General features: G+C 41.3%; 3 protein-coding genes across 5 annotated transcripts; 2 read left to right on the top strand and 1 right to left on the bottom strand.

Moving 5' to 3' along the window:
• Positions 1 to 1,524: 1,524 nt before the first annotated feature.
• LOC139660961 (DCN1-like protein 1) lies at positions 1,525 to 6,346 on the top strand. Of its 2 annotated transcripts, XM_071539259.1 has the most exons (7): positions 1,525 to 1,562; positions 2,691 to 2,907; positions 3,099 to 3,267; positions 3,604 to 3,734; positions 3,859 to 3,941; positions 4,578 to 4,674; positions 4,818 to 6,346. In XM_071539259.1, exons 1-7 carry the CDS (start codon positions 1,560 to 1,562, stop codon positions 4,895 to 4,897), a joined length of 780 nt encoding a protein of 259 aa, XP_071395360.1. In that variant the 5' UTR covers positions 1,525 to 1,559; the 3' UTR covers positions 4,898 to 6,346. The 2 variants fall into 2 exon arrangements, with proteins under 2 accessions (XP_071395360.1, XP_071395359.1); XM_071539258.1 differs by lacking the exon at positions 1,525 to 1,562 and having other exon boundaries at positions 2,562 to 2,907.
• Positions 6,347 to 7,499: 1,153 nt separating this feature from the next.
• On the top strand, positions 7,500 to 10,263 carry grtp1b (growth hormone regulated TBC protein 1b). The gene is made up of 8 exons (XM_071539303.1): positions 7,500 to 7,561; positions 8,233 to 8,378; positions 8,700 to 8,858; positions 8,988 to 9,112; positions 9,369 to 9,465; positions 9,571 to 9,743; positions 9,847 to 10,032; positions 10,162 to 10,263. The coding sequence occupies exons 1-8, from the start codon at positions 7,500 to 7,502 to the stop codon at positions 10,261 to 10,263; spliced, it is 1,050 nt and encodes a 349-aa protein (XP_071395404.1).
• A 942-nt stretch (positions 10,264 to 11,205) lies between these two features.
• On the bottom strand, positions 11,206 to 17,745 carry lamp1b (lysosomal associated membrane protein 1b). Of its 2 annotated transcripts, none has more exons than XM_071539277.1 (6): positions 17,400 to 17,745; positions 15,714 to 15,910; positions 14,347 to 14,475; positions 14,016 to 14,082; positions 13,591 to 13,758; positions 11,206 to 12,881 (listed from the first exon to the last, which is right to left on the bottom strand). In XM_071539277.1, exons 1-6 carry the CDS (start codon positions 17,455 to 17,457, stop codon positions 12,742 to 12,744), a joined length of 759 nt encoding a protein of 252 aa, XP_071395378.1. In that variant the 5' UTR covers positions 17,458 to 17,745; the 3' UTR covers positions 11,206 to 12,741. The 2 variants fall into 2 exon arrangements, with proteins under 2 accessions (XP_071395378.1, XP_071395379.1); XM_071539278.1 differs by having other exon boundaries at positions 15,714 to 15,907.
• Between the last annotated feature and the right edge of the window lie 1,459 nt (positions 17,746 to 19,204).

The following is a 19,204-nucleotide window of genomic DNA, read 5'->3' as shown; positions in this document are numbered from 1 at the left end:
ATAGCACCATTAGTTAGTACAAGACAAACTTACCCATGAGTGTGCACCTGAAGGTTTGACATGTTACTGACCTTTGACATTTCCAGATCAACAAATTCTAAACAGAATTTTGTTTACGCAAGAAATGTCACAAACATCAGTAGTAATATACTATAATATGGGCCTTTGATGTGTTTCCAAAATAGTTATAAAATCACGTTAAGAAAAAAACTGCTGAATTACATAGTTTGATTCAATACTTTAGATCACCTTCTAGGTCCCTACTTTTCCAACCCAACCCAAACACTATCACTTTGTAAATACGAGTTTCATCAGGTCAGTGGATCATCGGTTTACTAGGTGACACAGTCCAGCTGAATGTGCAATCATACAATTCCCTCCAAACCGATTTTTTTTAAAAGCCATCAGAAAACAAATCTTATCTAATATACATTGCGTATGTAAATCATAAAGCGCAGGGTCAGTTACACAGCAGCAACCTTTAACAGCAGGGCAGATGCTTGCTGTCACAGGGGCTTGAACCCTAATCACTATGCAGCATTTGTTAACTGAAATTCAAGGTGGCAAATTGAACAATATAGTCAACCATTGTTTTCTTGATGCATGTAGTTTGATCATGTACCACAGTATTCCAGTAGCCCGTGAATGGTGATATAACACAGTGTTTCATATGCAACATTGCTTTGAATGACGGCAGTTTTCCGTCTACAAAAGTTTAAAGATCACTTCACCTACATGTTACACCTGACAAAAGGGAGTGTCAGTGAACTAGCCTGAGTGCACCACTCAACTCGGCTTGCCATTCAAGTCTTTACACAGCACAACAAAAAAGAAAGGCTGACATCCACAGATACTGTATCAGCAACAGTGCTGTGTGCCATTCATAGCCTACTTGTTAAAGGGTGGATTCATTTTCACGAGATAAAACTCTTCTCAGCTGAGCCTCCCATCTGTCCATATGCTCCCTCCTCTCCCAACAGACATTATTTTATTTTTGCTGTAACGTGAGCACTTATGATGACTTCTGGTTTTGCTCATGTTATATGGGGGCTCAAATTTCTTCACTGTTATGAATGAATTTCACAGAATAGTGAAAACAAAATATTATGAAAGACATATTTGATTTCAGGGTTTTTTAAGGCTAGGAAGAATGTGAGAAAGAACACCTGCCTATACTCGTAGGCTAGGCTATGCCATAGGATAAAGTTAGGGCTATGCACAACTCTCTCTCACACACGCACGCACGCACGCACGCACGCACACACACACACACACACACACAAATAAAGTTAGTTGTCTAGCACAATAGTGCATTTTATGTAGCTTCAATTATTTGTATTTCCTACCACAATTGACCACCAAGGCGGCATGCCAAATACAGACATATTTTTGTAGAGATGCTTGATGATCTATCCCAGAGTGAAACTCAAATACAAAGGGATGGTCGCAAAGCTAGTCATCTAGCGACAAAGAGCGAGCTAGCGCTCCGACTACTTCCGCGCAGGCGCACTATGGAACGACAGTCAGGCTATCAAACTGGTCAAACAGCGGGTGTGAAAATGGTAGGTAACCAAAATAAACACAAACCCAACCATTGGTTCTGGTACTTGTAAGGCTTAACTTCACGACTATAGCAGTGTTATAAAGGTCGAAACTGTGTCGCGTTTTCGCAAGTCTGTATTCATATTGTATTCCAATATTAAGCTGCCATTAAAAGGAAGGTCAGTTGCTGATATTTTGAGACCAGCTAGCTAGCTACATCTCCCTTTTTGGTAGCCTGGTAAGTTTGGCTGTGAGCAGGTCAGCCGCTGAACCTGAAAGAGAGCCACACGTAATGGTGTTGGAGGGAAATCCAGCAGCACTGACAATGTGTTTTTTTCCATGTTATGCCAAACGTTACTGTCAGTGACACTTAGCTAACTTAGCTAACGTTAGCCTTGATACTAGCTGGCGTTATGTAGATAATGCTAACTTAACGTTATCCATCCGTACGATTATCCGTTCTGTATTAACGTTAGCTAATGCTACCTTATTTAACCTGACGAGTTCGTTATTGAGAGAAATAATTAAAGTTGGCATGACACTTGGGAGTTTAATAACACTACTGAATGTTGGTGGTATGGTAGGGGAACTTATCACAACTCTTAGGTTTCAGGAAATTCTGTAGCTTAGTGAAATGTAAGATCCCCATTCTAACTCAGGTAGTGTGAGGAGATTGGGTGGTGGATATTGAAATGATTTCTTTATACTGGTAGGGTGCTTGTGTTACACTCCAGACTTGTTGCACCTCAAGGTCCTGTTGATGGCATCTCCCTGCTCATGTTACATCCCTGACTCTACTCATTTGAGGGGCCCTCTGGGGTGCAGCACGTGCTTCGAGAATACACAACGTCCACCCTCAAAATAGTCGGTGTTGCTTTTGGACAGGACATAATTACAACAGCTTTTTTGCTCACCTTCACTGATGTCTGCTTCTTGGTGTGACTGACTAACCTTGTGAAATATGTGTCTGAGTGTCCCGCTGTCTGCCAGTTTTTCCTGTCCTCATTACTGTTGTCTGAATGCCTGTGGATGTGTGTGTCTCACTGTGCGTTCTTGTCTGCGTCTCAATCTGTGTGTGTGTGTTGCTCTCTGTACTCCCTGGCCTGTGTGCACCGGTGCCTGATAGCCCGTGTCCTGTATTTGTTCAGCATAAGTTGAAGTCTTCGCAGAGGGACAAGGTTCGGCAGTTCATGTCCTTCACACAGGCAGGGGAGAAGACGGCTGTGTACTGCCTCACGCAGAATGACTGGAAACTAGAAGTGGCTACAGACAACTACTTTCAGAACCCAGATCTCTATTGTAAGGAATCCATGAAAACTTCAGTAGACCGGAAAAAATTGGAGCAGCTCTACAATCGCTACAAAGGCAAGTGCAATAGCTAACAGTTTGAGTTGTTAAGGAAATATTTACTGAGCTAGAGTTGTGTGCCAAAAGCCCCTGACATGATGAAAGATGAAAGATAAGTACAATGTCTCATTATATTAATGCTAAAGCTTGTATTTTTATGGTGGCAGCTGCATAATGTGATACAAGGACAATGTGTGTTGTTTCTGTAGATCCCCAGGATGAGAATAAGATTGGTATTGATGGGATCCAGCAGTTTTGCGATGACCTCTCACTGGACCCAGCCAGCATCACTGTCTTGGTTGTTGCATGGAAGTTTCGTGCTGCCACTCAGTGTGAGTTCAGCAAAAAGGAGTTTCTGGATGGAATGACAGAGTTGGGGTGAGTGATGACATCAGTGTCTTGTGAAATGCCCTGCAGTGGGACATAAACACCGCACTATCTTAGCATAGTGTTTGTTTCTTGGTGTTGCTCCATGAAGGGGAGGGTTTCTATATATAGACTCACTCAGCCACAGCTTGAGTATTTTATGTCTTGGTGGAAGAGCTATGCAGTGTTTTGACTTTTGAGGTTCATGTGTCAGAGTTAATTTAAGCCAGTTTGTATGTCACCAACATTAACAATGTTTGGGAGCCATATGTACAACTGATGGGGTGTTTTAAGTGTAGTCATGTGGAGGTTTATTTTTTACCTATGGCTGAAATTGTTCCTCTCCAGGTGTGACGGCCCAGAGAAACTGAAAGCTCTTTTGCCAAGATTAGAACAGGAGCTCAAAGATAGTGGCAAGTTCAAGGACTTCTACCAGTTCACCTTTAACTTTGCTAAAAATCCTGGACAGAAGGGTCTAGGTAAGCAGGGTGACACTAAAGTGTCCAAATCAATTTCTCAATCAAACGGCTTGCAGAATGGTACCATTCAAGTGCATTGCAACCTGTTTATCTTAGTCTTCTGCTTTTTTGTCTTTGTCTTCAGATTTAGAGATGGCTGTAGCCTACTGGAACCTGGTTCTGATAGGCAGATTTAAGTTCCTGGATCTTTGGAATAGATTCCTATTGGTAAGTCAAGAAAGTGAACTCCATTTAGACTAGGGATGCGCCTATATACTGTATCTGCAGAATATTGGTATTGGCCGATATCAGCTTTAAAAAGCAATATCGTTATCGGTCCAGTATTACTTTTACTGCCGATATTTGGCCAATTGTGGAATTGGACTCTTGTTTAAAAACCACTTAATTATCTTAAGGTAGGTACGTCTGAAAAGCTTAGCCTGTTTGGCAGCTGCATTTGTACTAAGATCCTTACAGTCCGATATGGGTGGGAAAATATTGGATATCTGTATCGGCCTAAAAAAAAATATCGGTTCATCCCTAATTTAGACCAGTGGTGGGCAACCATATCCCATGCAAGGCAAAGGGTGTGCCGGTTTTCATTCTAACGAAACACTACAGCAGCTGATTTTATTGAGTAGCACAACTTCAACCAGAGAGGGGGACTAACTAGTGAAATCAGCTGGTGTATTGTTTGGTTGGAATGAAAATGTGCATACTCCTGGCCCTGCATGGCACATGGAGGCCCACCACTGATTAAAGGGTTAGAAAACAATGATAAGTTCTGGGTAATAGAGGTGAAGAATCTGAAATCAAGATGCTTGAAACCTTGTGTATATACTTACGTTTACTTGTCCATTACAGGAACACCATAAACGATCAATTCCTAAAGATACATGGAACCTATTGTTGGACTTTGGCAACATGATTGCAGACGACATGTCAAACTATGATGAGGAAGGTGAGTTTGTTATGACAGAGTGATTGAGAATTCCTTTGGGTTTAACATTGGTCCATTTGCTTTTGAGGTAATGCAAAGAAAAATGGATTTTGATATTTTAATCACTGTCACACTAATGATATCTCTGGTATTTTTTTTCTCAGGTGCATGGCCAGTCCTCATAGATGATTTTGTGGAATTTGCTCGACCAATTGTGACAGGATCAAAACGTAAAACACTCTAAATCAATTCTAACTCCGGAGAACCAGAACTTTGTTTCCCTTACAGTGACTTCATAGTTTTTTTTAAAGACTTGTACAAAAAAGTGAAAATTGTAGACTTCAGAGGAAAAAAAAACCAGAAGCACTTGAAACTATCAGGAAACCACCTATCAGGGAGCTGAGTAAAAACAATGAGAACAACTGGCTGTGTTTCTGTCCTCATGAGATTGAGGTGTCACATGGACATTGCCAGGTTTCCCTCCATCAGTCCTGTTGGAGTCTCAATATCCTGGACACCCTCTCTTCTGCTCCAGGAGGAGCGCTACCTGTCAGGCAGAGCCACAGCCTTTCAAGTGGGGATGGACAGAGCACTGAGAGCAGGGCACTGGCTTTGTGTACGCGGAAGGGACTGGAGAGGAGGAATCTGTGTGTTTTACAGTTGATTCCTCTTAGTCAGTTTTGTTTTGTTATATGGAGCTCTTGGACTGTGGACAGATCCCGTGTCTTACTCTGACTTTGGGACAGAGTGCTCACTACACCAGCACCAACAGAACTGTTGCAGTTGTTACTGTACATAATGTATCTATTGAGACAGTTTACAAAGAGAGCTATATGAAGAATAATATAAATATGTTACATTTATAAATGCAAAAGATTCTTTTATGTACAGTAAGTGTTACGATCGCTTACAGGATGCCTCAATATCATTTGAATGATATGCTGTAGGTGTAGATGTCAGGTGGATCTATCAAGTCATTGAATTGTTCTGCTACTGATTGAAAGCATGTTAGCCACATTTCTGTTCACCTCTGTCCGGTTTAACAAATAAATTTGTCATTTAAGTAAAGACCGTGATTCAATTTAGGTAAGTGTTCCTGCTTTGTGGGATTCGTGTCTTGTCATTTGCTGACCTGTCAGGGTTCTGTCAGTTGTTAACGCTGAATGTTTAATTGTCATGTATATGTAGAACAAAACCAAGGGTTAGGGTTTAGGGTTGTCAAGGTGACATCAATACCTGATACCTATAAACTCTTAACACCAAAATTTGTGGGGTTGGCCTTGAATTTTAAATGTAATGTTCTCGGACCTACAGTACCTTGACTTTGCTTCAGAAAAGTCCTGTCTTTCTCGGAATGTGCAGCTGTTAAGGAAAGACTATTTTTTCTATCTGTTCTATATCTAGGTAAGCTGGTAGATCTCTCCGAACAATCAATGATACCACACTGACTCATCAGGAGCATTTGTGAGAAATTGGAAGCAGTGATGTACATGGCACACATCTGTATGTTAATGCAGAGTGAAGCTGTCAGTCCAGAAGCCAGGACACAGAATGACAAATATGCCTTAGGATAAAACACTAATCTGTTAAATATTTGTTTATCCTTAGACTCTTCATCTGTTCAGTATTACTGTAGGTAGTGCAAATGAGAATATATTGTTGATACATCATGTAAGTATGTTGTTCATTTAAAAGAGACTTGAATAAAGCATGATGTTTTCCATGATCATACATGTATTTAGCCCTTTCATTATTGATAAGACAGATACTGGGCACAGTGGAAATTACACCACACATACAGATAGACCAGATCATGAGTGTAAGTTACATATTCTGAATAATATGTATATACTGTTAGTGCTCTATTCAGTCTAACCCATAGGAGCTACTGGAGGCCGATGTGCTCATTCCATGGGTTTAGGCCTGCACATTCACAAAGTTTCAAATTCACCTCAGAGTGGTTTTATCATCATGAAGCCTGGTCCTGCTGTTGGTTTATTCTGCCAACAGCACCAGCCCCTCCACCTCTTTTGAAATGAGATTAGTGTCTACTGCCTGTTGTGTCTTCCTTTTGTGAAATGTTTACTTTGCACATCAAAGGTTTTCTCTCTTATTCACAGATGATTTTAAAACATTTCTGCTTATTATATAGCCTAACATACAATTGAGAATGACAGGAAAGAGAGACCAAGCGAGGTGGCGATGACATGGGAGAAAGGCCAAGAGAGAGTATCTGGTGCAGTTTAATGTATGGACCTTTATTTGGAGTAGCCAGTAAAATATGAAAATTAAATATAATAATATTATATTATAATAATATAATTATAATATAATTTGAAAACTACACATTATTTTCCAATATGCAGTCCTATGGATGAATTGATATGGTCAGTACAACTATTATTACTACTGCTACTACTACTACTATTACAACGACTACTACTACCACCACCACCACCACTACTACTACTACTACTACTACTACCGCTGCTGCTACTGCTGCTACTATGACTACTACTACTAGGCTACTAATAACGACGGACTGGACTTGCAAAAAGGGAGGTGACAGCAAACATTGTTCTTTCACCTCCTCAAAATGTTTTGCATGCAAACTAACGCATACCTGGATGTACCTGGATCTGCATGGATGTACCTGGGCGTCTCTTACAGCAGCTCCGCCCCCGAGTGATGGCAGTAAGATGAGGAGGCGTGTGAAACTCAGACCGCTACGTTTCCTTTATTATTTAAGCACCGACTTATTTTCCAAGGACTGTAAAAATACCGTCTACGGTGCACGTTGTTTATAGCCGAAGCTTTGGTGTACTACCTGCATGACGTCACACACAATGGAAAAGGAGATGAAAGGAAATGTTTCTCAGCCTCTTGCATGCAGCAATGCCAGTGACAGGTAAGCTTGATGTTGACATATGTTCTGTCTGAACTGCGTCTTTCACCTGTCATATACTGAAAACTTGTGTGTTTTATAGAGATACTTTGACACTATCTTCCAAGAGGGTTGTTAGTTCATTATTGGTTTCTACCTGAACCTGATTACCTATTATTTACACTGCCATATCCTTATTGGAGAATTTTTAATTTGTTTGTTTTGAGGAGGAGGAGGGGGGTACTATAAATTTAGTCACCTAATTACACACAAAGATGATGGGATCACACTGAATATCCACCTCATCAACCACAACAACACCTCTAGTGTCCAAATTTTACATTTTATATTTTACAATATAAATTTCTAAAGCAGCCATTGAGCTTGCTGAAATGTAGCAACCAAGTGTGAAAATACATGTAATTTCTCAGAAGCATATGTCTTGAATTTTGCTCCTTGCACCTAGTCCCACTTGAAAGTAATGTAATACTTAGTGATTCAGCTTCGTCATTTGATCTCACAGCTGCAGAAACCCTACCCGCTGAGTGGAGGTTATTGTAGTGTCAGTCATTGGGTAATAGGAGAGAGAGATGGGTGGGGAGAAGAGATATCCTGCTCTGTCAGTCTTTTCTTCGCAGTACTCATTAGTGCTTTGTGCATGGGACTGGACTGACTTGATTTGCCCCTGCCTGCAGGATTGACCCCTATGGATTTGAGAGGCCTAAGGATTTTGAATCCTACAAGGAGATGATGAACGAGTATGTAGTTGTCCTCAACAGAAGGTCCATGAGATGGTCCAAGCTCCTTCAAGGGAAAGCTGATGTGGAGAAGAATTTGACAGGTAGAAGAGACACACACACACACGCTCAAACATGCTCTGTTTTGCTTGTATGCGTTCTGGTTGTCTGTGGTTATGTGATGTAACTATCACGGTTGGGGCCATTCATGAATTGAATTGAGAATGCGTGGTAAATTGCAATTCAATTCCTGGAGCTAGAACTGGAATTGCACCAAGCTCTAAGGAAATGGAATTGAATTGGAATGACAGGAAACACTACTTCTAACAGAGGTTGTCTTGACTTGCTAAACACAAACATTGGAGCTGATGAGTTCATTCATGATATGACCCCAATCCTAGTAATGATACAATCTGTTTTGGAAGTGAAGAGGTATGTGCGTAAAGGCGTGCCCAATGAGCATCGTGCTAGAATCTGGATGGCAGCCAGCGGCGCCCAGGAGCAGCTGCAGAGGAACCCAGGTTACTACCACTCTCTGTTGGCCGCCGAGCATGACACCAAGCTGGAGGAAACCATCCACACAGGTCAGTTCTCTGTGCACTTTACATTGTGACAATCCTTGTAATATCTCAGCTTGGTGTTCACTACAGACCAGCCCACACATGTAACACAGGCGTAACATGATAGAATGATTCCTCTGTGTTAATTGGCAGACATGCACAGGACCTTCCCTGACAACGTGCTCTTCCAAAACAACACAGAGCCGTGCCTACAGGGGGCGCTGTACAAAGTGCTGCTGGCCTATGGACACCACAATAAGGCAGTGGGGTACTGCCAGGTAAAGAATAACCTGTCTCAGAAAGAGTATACTCCCCTCGCATTTTACATAACCTCTGTTTACCTAAAGAACAGGACTGGTTGCTTATTCTACTAGGATCCCCTTTCTGGAAATATGATGTTCTTGGTGTTGGCATGTCCAGCATCAATTCCATCATGTGTTTGTTTCTGTCTTTCACATCACAACAGTGATGTGACAACAGTCAGCTTAAAAATTGCATGTGCAGCTAGATCTTCTCTGTCTCTATTTATTCTAGGGCATGAACTTCATTGCAGGCTACCTTATCATCATCACCAAAGATGAAGAGAAATCCTTCTGGCTCATGGATGCACTGATAGGCAGAATACTCCCAGGTAGACATTATGTGGCTTCTATTTCTTTCTAGTTTTACAATTTCCTCTCATACACACATACACAGACACACACAGGTGCATTTCTTTAATTGTGGGATGTTGTAGACTACTACAGCCCGGCCATGCTGGGGCTGAAGACTGACCAGGAGGTTCTTGGAGAGCTGGTGAAGGCCAAAGCCCCTGCGGTGGGCCAACTCATGGACCTGTACCCCGGCATATGGACCCTGGTGGTGTCCCGCTGGTTCATCTGCCTCTACATCGACATACTCCCAGTAGAGGTGAGGAGAAGTGAGGCTTTGTGGCAGGGACATATTAGACTATTCCTTCCTGATGCTCAGTAAATTGTTTTTTAAACTTTTGTCTTGTCCCCCGTGCTTCCAGACAGTTCTGCGGATCTGGGACTGTCTTTTCTACGAGGGTTCGAAGGTACTTTTCCGTGTGGCTCTGACTCTCATCCGTCACCACCAGCCTGATATCCTGAGGGCCCGCTCTCTGCCCGATGTGTGCGAGTGCTTCAAACAGATCACCCGCGGGGCCTTCACCCTGGACTGCCACACCTTTATGCAGGTGCGATGGAATGGGGCGAGTACAGTCAGAGAAACAAATAAGGAAACAGTGTGTGCGCATACATCTGTCATGGAATAATGTTGAACCTTGATCCGTTTGGTGACTATCTCTCAAACCTTCCATTTACAGAAAATCTTTGCAGAACCTGGAAGTCTGTCTATGGCAACCATCAATAAGCTGAGAGAGACATGCAGACAGCAAATCATGGCGGAGGAGGCTAGACAACCATGAGGTCTTGGATTGCTGTTTTTTTTTTTGTCCTACCGTACTGTATTGGACTTCTAAAACTAACGGCTTTTCATCCTTATGGGAAAGTTGCATAATACTACCAGCGACATTGAACTCTCCCATAACAAAATGGGCATACCGGTAGCTTTCTGGATACTTCCATGATGAACATGCTGTTTTTCTCTGGATAGCTGAATATTGGAAGTGCTGAAACTTGGCAACTAATTCAGAAGTTACTTTTCCATGTTTTCTATCTTTTGAGGTCCTGTGCGCCTCAGAATGTCTGTGTTGTTATGGATTAGCACTTTAATCTCAAACTCCATACTGTAGGACCATACACCTCACCTTGCTATGCTTTGTAAAAAAAAAAACCCAAAAAACAAATATTTAAATCATTCATGTTTGTACTATTTGCACTTTTGCTATAGTAGTATGGAGGTAATATGTTTTGTTAAAGCAGAGAAGTAAATGTGAATGTAAATTTTAGTGTACTCCCAAGACTGCTGTCAGACCTCAGGGATGTCCTATGGGAAAAAAATTGAAATCAATGTCTCTTTCACTAGAAATAAGCTTGCACTGTTGTTAAACTTTTTAAACTAAAATTCAATCTTCAGAATTTGGAATGGTGATTGCTGTCTAGATTCACTGATCCCACTTTCCTTAACTTTTAAACAAAGTATTTTACTTAAAATTTCTAGTGGTGTCTATGCCCAAATGTGATGAAGATACAGTATACTAACAGTGTTCCCAATCCTGTTCTCAGGACCCAGAGCCCTGCTGGTTTCACTCTAGCCATCTAATCAGGGGTTTACACCTGGGATGCAAGATGAATTCAATTCACTAGCTGGAAGGATAGAAAGCCAGGCAAGTAAGACCAACTATGGAACAGGTTTGACTGCTGATGACTTGTTTGAAGACAAAACAAATAGTCCAACACAGCCTGGTTCTTTCACTTTTATTGACCTCTCCTTTAGAAAACAGTTCAAACATTCCATTAAAACCTTATTAAATCGCTACATGGATATTAACACTTTAGGTGAGGGAGAAAAATTCAACATATTTTTACCTTCCCCTTTCACTTCAAACAAAGCATATTTATGATAATAACAGTACAAGTAGGCTAAGTGAGACAAAGAAAATGTCCCAAACATGGCAGCACGCACTGTGTCAATGGGCAAGCGAGTGAGTACCTCTGTGGTATTGGCATTTTCTACATCCCATCCATGTCACAGCTGGGAAGGCACTGATGAAAATTGGCCAGGGCATTCTGGCCATTTTAAGTTTAAATTGGGCTGTCTTTCAGGACTTCAGTGCAACTCCTTTTCCCTTCAGTGATAAAAATCCCAATTGGATGCCTTACTTGGTAAAAATCAACAAAACCACCCAGTGGATTGGAACAAATCATCAAATATTAATTGTGTTTCTACTGATCGCAGTGATGTCCTGAGCATTTTCATCCACCTCAGCCAACAGTAATGTGTTTTTTAGTTTGTATCAGCAACTCCTATTGTGCGTATATTGTAACAGCAGTATCCGAGAGAGTGCATAACAGCCATAGAAAGGTCAGTTCAACTGATCAACAAGGATGCCTCATCTGAATCACATTTACCTTGTAAAACCAACTGCATCCACAGTCTGTCCATACAAAATGTGTAGGGTATTTCTGAGGGGAAAGCATTGCATGTTATCACTAATCCCACTGCAAAAAACAACTAAATGAGTCTTAACTATAGGGGGACTGCTCACATTTCCTTGTTAGTAGCGTAAGGTTACTGCTGGGCGACAGTGGACTTCTTCGTAAATCCCTATGGTCTGCATACTTGGGCTATATGTAGGATTGCAATATAAATTGTCAGAAGGTTTGACATCTTCGCTGTCTGAAGTGGATTAAATAAAGCAGCCAATTAAGTATATTCCCTTTACAAAAACATAACAGCTCCTTTATGACAAGACCGCTAAAATGGCCACCAAAAACAACACATAAGCAAACAATAAAAACAGCTACAGTAGCAATTATTGAACAGACAATCCCTCAAAATACCTTTCTCAGAAATCAATAAATAGTACATATGATTTGAGGCCTTAAACTACACGCTGCAAAGCAAGTCAACATTGTGGAATATCTGACCTATAATTTCATGGGTGCTCCAATCAACATCCATCCCCTGCTTTACATGGTACCGGTAAAGAGCATTTCCTTATTCCATTACAATCTCTCAACAAAGTCCCATTTTATACAAAGTCCGGAAAGCGCATATCAACCTCCAACAAAACCCACAAGGTGGTAACGACTCTTGCTAGTGTTAATGATACGGGCAAAGGAGGGGCAGCAAGAAGGAATCTAGGACATACAGAAGGAGAGTGAGCTGAAGGTTGGAGGGACTGGGAGGAATGTGGGAGGGTGTCAGTCTTGTAAAATAGTGGTTAACTGCAAGGGTGGGATAGCGCTCTCTGGCCTCTGGGGGCAAGTGACAAACCACCTCAGATGGTCTGGTAGCCAGCATGGCTCCTCTTCCTGCCGATGAGGTAGGCCACGAGGACGATGAGGACAAGGCCGGCCAAAGCTGCTCCAACTATGATAGGGATCAACATGTCATCTTCATCCAGCTGGCACTCCTCAGCTGGACACATTGAAGTGGGATTGCAGGAGATAAGAGGAGAGAATAAGTTGATGTTTTCGTCACATTGTACTATAAAATGAGAAAACTGGCTTTTAGTTCATGACTTAAAGGATGGTGTTTTTTAATGCAATGTCAACAAATCATATGAAAATAACAAAATCAGCAATGATTTTGTTTTGCCAACAAGTCTCATCCATGTAGCCGGTGCCCAATGAAGCCATGTCCCAGCAGCCATAGAAGCCACATTAAAAACACGTCAAAGAGCCATGCCGTTGCTCTGGGCAGCATATTTCATCATCACGATGCACCGGGCTGGCCGACTTTTTTCCTCAAACAACTTAATAAGCCGGCTGTAAACACGTTTGCGATCTCAGGAAAGTAGTTCCGTAGCACCAAAAATAGTCCCCGGCGTAATGAAGAATTTGTTCCCATTTGAATTTGATTTGGTAATAACTACAACAGCCTGACTTTTCGTGGTAACAGTTAGCGATTTTTAAAATTGAAACTATGTCTTTGTGAGCTTTATTTCAAGGTTTTTAGCTTACAATTGGAGCCAATGACTTCCGGGTTGACGGCTAAAAACGGTACGTGGGAAGTCAGAAAGTAACGGGAGTAGAGCAAACGCATTGTTGATTTTGTTATTTTTATAGGATTTGTTGAAGGTAAGCAATGCATTAAAAAACACCAGCGTTATCCTTTAAGTGCGTACCTGCTCCAAACTGATCTCCGGTGAGGCCGAAGGGCTGCACCTGCAGCTGGAAGGTGTTGATGGAGAAGTCCTGGGCCACATCCAGAGTTTGCTCCTCACGACACATGTATGAGCGCCCTAGGGTGCCCCGCAAGTAGTCCAGGCTGCGGTTACCGGCTGCGAAGGGCCCTGGGAAAGAGGAGTGAAAAGAGGGGGAGAGACGTGTCAGGGATTGAATGAGATGGAACAAAGGAGCGAGTTCAAGAGAGGCAGCACACAAAAAAAGAAAAGTGAAGAAGAATAGGGAAAATAGGTGTATTTATAGAAAATGAGCAAAACTGACTGATTAAGATCGTACAATAGGTTGGACACATCATCATGCTTACTACTTATCTGATTACAGGTAGCTAACATGACATATTCAGAGGGTCAGGATGTGCACTCACCACTCATGTCAGGCCAGACTGCTGACAGCGATACTCCACTCAAGTGGTATTTACTGGATGTGACATTCTGGAGAGAAACAATAAGTAACACAAATATAACTCAGTCACACTGCAGTCAAGCAAGCAAGTCAGTTGTTTACTTCATGTTCTTTAGCTGCCATCTAGTGGCTGTTTCAGTAAGTACAACATGAAAAGGAGACTGCCTGCAAAAATGGCAAATGGAATAGAGAAGAGGATAAAAAGCACTGCACAGAGGCCACATTTTCTTTACATTTTTAATGGCCAGGGTAATTAATTACAAGACAGAGGGGCGAGAGAGAAGGCAACTTACCAGGGAGAAGATAAAGGTAAGGTTGGTTTTATCCCCATCTGCTGTTAGCAGCAAGGTGGCACTGTCTGCGTCACATGACCCAGAGCTCTTTGTCACATTGGGCTGAAGGTTCACAACATCCAGCACAGTCTGTAAATACATAATGGACCATTAAGCACGTCAGACATGTGTGCATATGTCTACATAGACAGCTCTACAGGTATTTAGACAATGGACTAGGATACATTCTTTGATATTATGGCTCCTAACTTAATACTTTGGAGCTTAAATAACAAAGGCTATGAGGTTCAGCTGTGGTGTTTTTGTGAAAGCCCACTATTTCGGTATGTCAAAAGTATTAGGACAGATTACGCGGTTGTGTATGTGAATACGAGTTTAAAAAAAGGGCTGTGGTTGTCAAGCCATCATCAAGCTATTACTGTCCTGCTACAGTGCTTCAAGAAACATGAAAACTTTAGCAGTCGTTTCTCCTGAGCTTCAGATGACATAAAATGCCTGACGTTCCAAAGAATTGCCCTGTCTCAGTTGCTTGCAGTACCTCCTGGGCAGCAGAACATTTTAGTATACTGAACTTAAAAAATGGTAAAATCTGTCCTCAAGTGTTAGATGTTAAACCAGTTATTTCCAGGTTTGTTTAAGAAAACATGGCAAAATGCAAGCAAAAATAAGTAAAATACAATCCAAAACGATATGCAACATGGATCACAGAAAAACAAAACAAAAAAATCATCCAAGAGGCATTAAACATGCATCAGCCTTTGAGTTTCACTATGATTTAAGGTGCAGTATGTTGAAATTGCCAGGTGGCATCTTAAAAATGTTCTTATGCGACAGCATAAGAATATTTGGTATGTCTTGTTCCAGGCATGTAGGTCTATGTATTGGAAAGTATTTGGACATAGCAGATATTCAAGGCTTAGGCTGGCCTCATCAGCCATCCATGTATTCATTTAAATTCCAAGGCTAATGAGACAACATGCTTATCATCCTCTGATGGATGACCAAGTCCTAAGTGTGTATGTGGGTGTATGTACAGTATGTAGAGGTTGTCTAGTTCTGTTGGTTTCCAGTGAAGGAGCCCCACAACAAGACCATTGGCAGATTTCTAGCAGTATGAACACAGATGAAGGAGCTATATTTTACTGCAACACCAATAACTGAAAAGCAGATTTGAAAAATTTACTATATAAACAGGGGAGCCCATTTCTCATAGAGATAGCAAGCCATCCCAAGCCATGTTAGTAAAGCTAGGTGGAAGGGCAGATTAGCGCAGGTGTCCCACATGTTCTGGGATACACTGGAGGAAACCCTGGCTCACCTGCCCAGTCAAAACCACCTGCCTACTGTGCGTGTCTGTGTGTAAGCACCTTGTTCTGGGAGGCAGAGCTGAAGGAGATGTTGAGCTGGAGGCCCATGCGTGCCATTAAACAGGCAGTTCCATTGCTGCTGAGGACAGTGTAGTTTCCCCGTTCTGGTCTGCCTGGGTCCTTGTGTGGTGGAGCAGTGGTTTGGGGAGCAATGGGTGGGGCATCAGTGGCAAAACTCTGGTGCAGGATGGCAGCTGCTTTGACAGTAGAAAAGGTATTGAGTTGGTGAGATTTATGCTCCTGTCTTTGTACCAAATTCAGTTGTCTCAGGTGACTTAATCCATCTTGTACCAAACCTGAAGAGTAAAACCTTATGAGTAAAATATTTTCTGACAGATTTCTCTTCAGTTCCTGGCACCTCTTTAGCAGGCAGGCATCAATGCACCTTCTAACTTGTACTAGTCCTACTTTGTCTTAGTCAAATTCTTGCCATGTTGGAGGCTAAAACTGGATTTAGAATGTGAAACACTGGTTTGGTTTGTGAGAGGGTCACAAGTCAAACCATGAAGGGTCACATGAAAATTCCTCTGGTCCCCACATATCACTAAAAAGGAATTTAAAAACCATAATCAATGGTGAGGGTAACATAATGTGGACATCACACCCACAGACACATGCAGCATTTGTTTTCTATTGTTTCAGACGGTGACAAGCACTCCTAACAAGTGTTGAGAGTTTTTGGAGTATTGTGGTCTATCGACTGTAAAGCCTCCTTGGTTGCCATGCATGACACACAAGGTAGCCTCAAAATAGCAGGAAGTAACAAAAAACTCAACTTTCATCGCTGGTTTATGGGATAGCAAATTGTAAACAAAAAGTCCATCCAAATCTCCAAACAGTATATTAAAATATTTGTACTATCCGTTTTCATAACTAAAGTTTGTTGTTACCATATTGGTTGATAGTGACAGTGTTTGTTTGTTTTTTATTTCTTCATTTACATTTTTAATAACAAAAATGTAGGAATAAAACACTTTTCCTCTGGAATGAAGGGTGACTTCCCGCAGATTCTGACAAAGACTTAACTCGAGGGGAACGTTAAGTTTTAAATCAACATGAAAGCTATAAAACAAATTCGACATGGTGAGTACAAAGCTGTCTTCCATGTTTGTTTGAGCTCCGTATCTCCCGTCAGAGCGAGCTATGATATTATAATACTTCCACTGAGCGAGCGTGCTGGTACGTTGTTCAGGAAGCGGAGATTGTGTTGAGAATGACGCTACGCTAAAACAACGAAGCGGTTGAGAGCCAGCTAATGCAGAGTGTCTGCCAGTTTTATTAGGTTAAACTGACTTTTTCCAGGCCCTTTTGCTCCAAATAGGATGACATGCAAGACCAATTTCAACTGAAGCTGAAAGAAGTGAAAAAGAAACCATAAGTAGACCTAGCTAACAGAATATCTCTAACGTTACTGCGTGACTGGGCTGATGTTTCAACGGAAAACAGCACGCCAAGAAATCACAACATTTCAAAGACCACTGAAACTTAATTTAAGACTTACGTTAAATATTATAGTTCGCTGTATCCAGGGCCATTTAAAGCCTTGAGTTTAGACTATAAAAAATAAGGCATTTTGAGACTTTTTCAGGAACCGACCCTGCTAACGTCAGCTTGTCTGTGACCGCTGACTTGGCATCGTTTAGCTCGCTGGCTAACGTTGGATAAATTACACATAACGTTACTCACCTAAAAGCAACATCATTCCCATGGACCACCATGACTTGCTAGTGCCGAGCTGTGCCATGTTTCTCTCCGTCTGCTTCAGCGCTTGTCAAGGCAAATCACAGCAACACAACAGCCACGACGGAACTAGCTAGGAGCTGTTTTGCTAGGCTAACGTTACAACAACAAGTCAAGCGCACTAGTTGGCTAGATTACAACGAGCGAGTCTTTGTAACGAGAACCGCTAACGTTTCAGGTAACAATTTTAACCTCTCTAAATACTTGTTTTTCAGCGATAAAAGCTGTTTAACATGCTATGCGATGAGTTTTGCTCGTCGTTGACACTACCACCGCCACCACTGCAAAGAATGACTTCAGGGTCATGTGATTGAGGGTTTAAGAAACGCCCAGCCAAGTCACATGATTACATACAGTAGCTAGTTATTTTACATAACCTTTTTCTCCATAACATATATTTATATAATAGATGTATCAGCCTTGTGATTATTACTAAAGAAAAGAAAGCAAAAAGGCTACATGTCAACTGTTTTGATAGTATTAAGTCAATGTATCCTAATCCAAATTATAATTTAATGTGACAATGTCTCTTTTATCCTTTTTAATGTTACATTTCCATTCCCCAGGGTTGTAGTACACTTGTTTGCATATGCTCTGTTCTGCAAAAAATAATAAATAGCCCTAAAGTCAAATACAAATATCCCTCTCTTGTTGCAGCACAGGGTCCATAAGCTTGGATCTGGGCATGTAATTAAAGGTCCCTAAGGTCAGGCTGCCAACCAGCTTCAGTCAGATGACACTGAGCATTTCACGTGCCATTGTCAAAATGTATTCTCCTGTCTGTGCAACTTAGCCCCTCTTCACCTCAATTATTGACCCCTCTGCTGCTATTTCAATAGCCAGCTCAGTCTCACAAATCAGTGTGACTAGGCAAGTCATGACAAAGATGAAGCTTGGACCACACCAGATAACCTGAAGAAGCTTCATGCCGAGGCCAAAATTAGGGCTGCAACTAACGATTATTTTCATCGTCGATTAATCTGTCGATTATTTCCTCGATTAATCGATTAGTTGTTTGGTCTATAAAATGTGAGAAAATGGTGAAAAATGTGGATCAGTGTTTCCCAAAGCCCAAGATGACGTCCTCAAATGTCTTGTTTTGTCCACAACCCAAAGATATTCAGTTTACTGTCATAGAGGAGGAAAGAAACCAGAAAATATTCACATTTAAGAATCTGGAAGCAGAGAATTTTGACTTAAAAAATTACTCAAACCGATTAATCGATTATCAAAATAGTTGGCGATTAATTTAATAGTTGACAACTAATCGATTAATCGATTAATCGTTGCAGCTCTAGCCAAAATGTTATGTCTGTCTGCACCCCCCCCTCTCTCTCTCATACACACACAAGCACAAACAAAAAACACTCGTGTTATTAGAACAGCCTATCTTGAACACAAGGTAGATACTTTAGATAGGCTGTCATTGGATACAAATGTCAAATCAATTGTAATGTACCCTTTTGATAGATTATTCAAATTGAGTGATTGAGTGTTAGCAAACAAATGACCACAACACTTTTACCTTTCACCCTCATGTAATCTGTAGCATTGTTTTTTTACCGTCTGCTTATCCTGTTCACGTCTTCAAATGACATAGACTGTATTTTTAATGTATTCTTTTGCTATAACCATGGAACCATTTCACCCAAACTCTGATTACCTAAACCCACTTTTTTAAGATGATAAACCCATAAATTCATTATATGCAATATAGTGAATACTATCAGCCTCCTGTAAATTGTATGAAA

Source organism: Centroberyx affinis, unplaced genomic scaffold (assembly GCF_046629955.1).
Source record: "Centroberyx affinis isolate AG114_WGS23_722 - 3 ecotype Tasmania unplaced genomic scaffold, CSIRO-AGI_Caff_v1 ptg003428l_1, whole genome shotgun sequence".
NCBI lineage: Eukaryota > Metazoa > Chordata > Actinopteri > Beryciformes > Berycidae > Centroberyx > Centroberyx affinis.
The sequence above is the reverse complement of the archived record's forward strand: the minus strand, read 5'-3'. Positions and strand labels throughout refer to the sequence as shown.

Coding starts and splice junctions, on each gene's coding strand:
- grtp1b (XM_071539303.1), top strand. CDS start 7,500: ATGGAAAAGGAGATGAAAGGAAATGTTTCTCAGCCTCTTGCATGCAGC. Junction 9,113..9,368: donor AGGCAGTGGGGTACTGCCAG/GTAAAGAATAAC, acceptor TATTTATTCTAG/GGCATGAACTTCATTGCAGG. Junction 9,744..9,846: donor TCGACATACTCCCAGTAGAG/GTGAGGAGAAGT, acceptor CCGTGCTTCCAG/ACAGTTCTGCGGATCTGGGA.
- lamp1b (XM_071539277.1), bottom strand. CDS start 17,457: ATGGCACAGCTCGGCACTAGCAAGTCATGGTGGTCCATGGGAATGATG. Junction 15,911..17,399: donor GGGAATGATGTTGCTTTTAG/GTGAGTAACGTT, acceptor CTACTGTCAAAG/CAGCTGCCATCCTGCACCAG. Junction 12,882..13,590: donor CGGAGATCAGTTTGGAGCAG/GTACGCACTTAA, acceptor CAATGTGTCCAG/CTGAGGAGTGCCAGCTGGAT.
- LOC139660961 (XM_071539258.1), top strand. CDS start 2,562: ATGCCTGTGGATGTGTGTGTCTCACTGTGCGTTCTTGTCTGCGTCTCA. Junction 3,942..4,577: donor TTTGGAATAGATTCCTATTG/GTAAGTCAAGAA, acceptor TGTCCATTACAG/GAACACCATAAACGATCAAT. Junction 4,675..4,817: donor GTCAAACTATGATGAGGAAG/GTGAGTTTGTTA, acceptor TTTTTTTCTCAG/GTGCATGGCCAGTCCTCATA.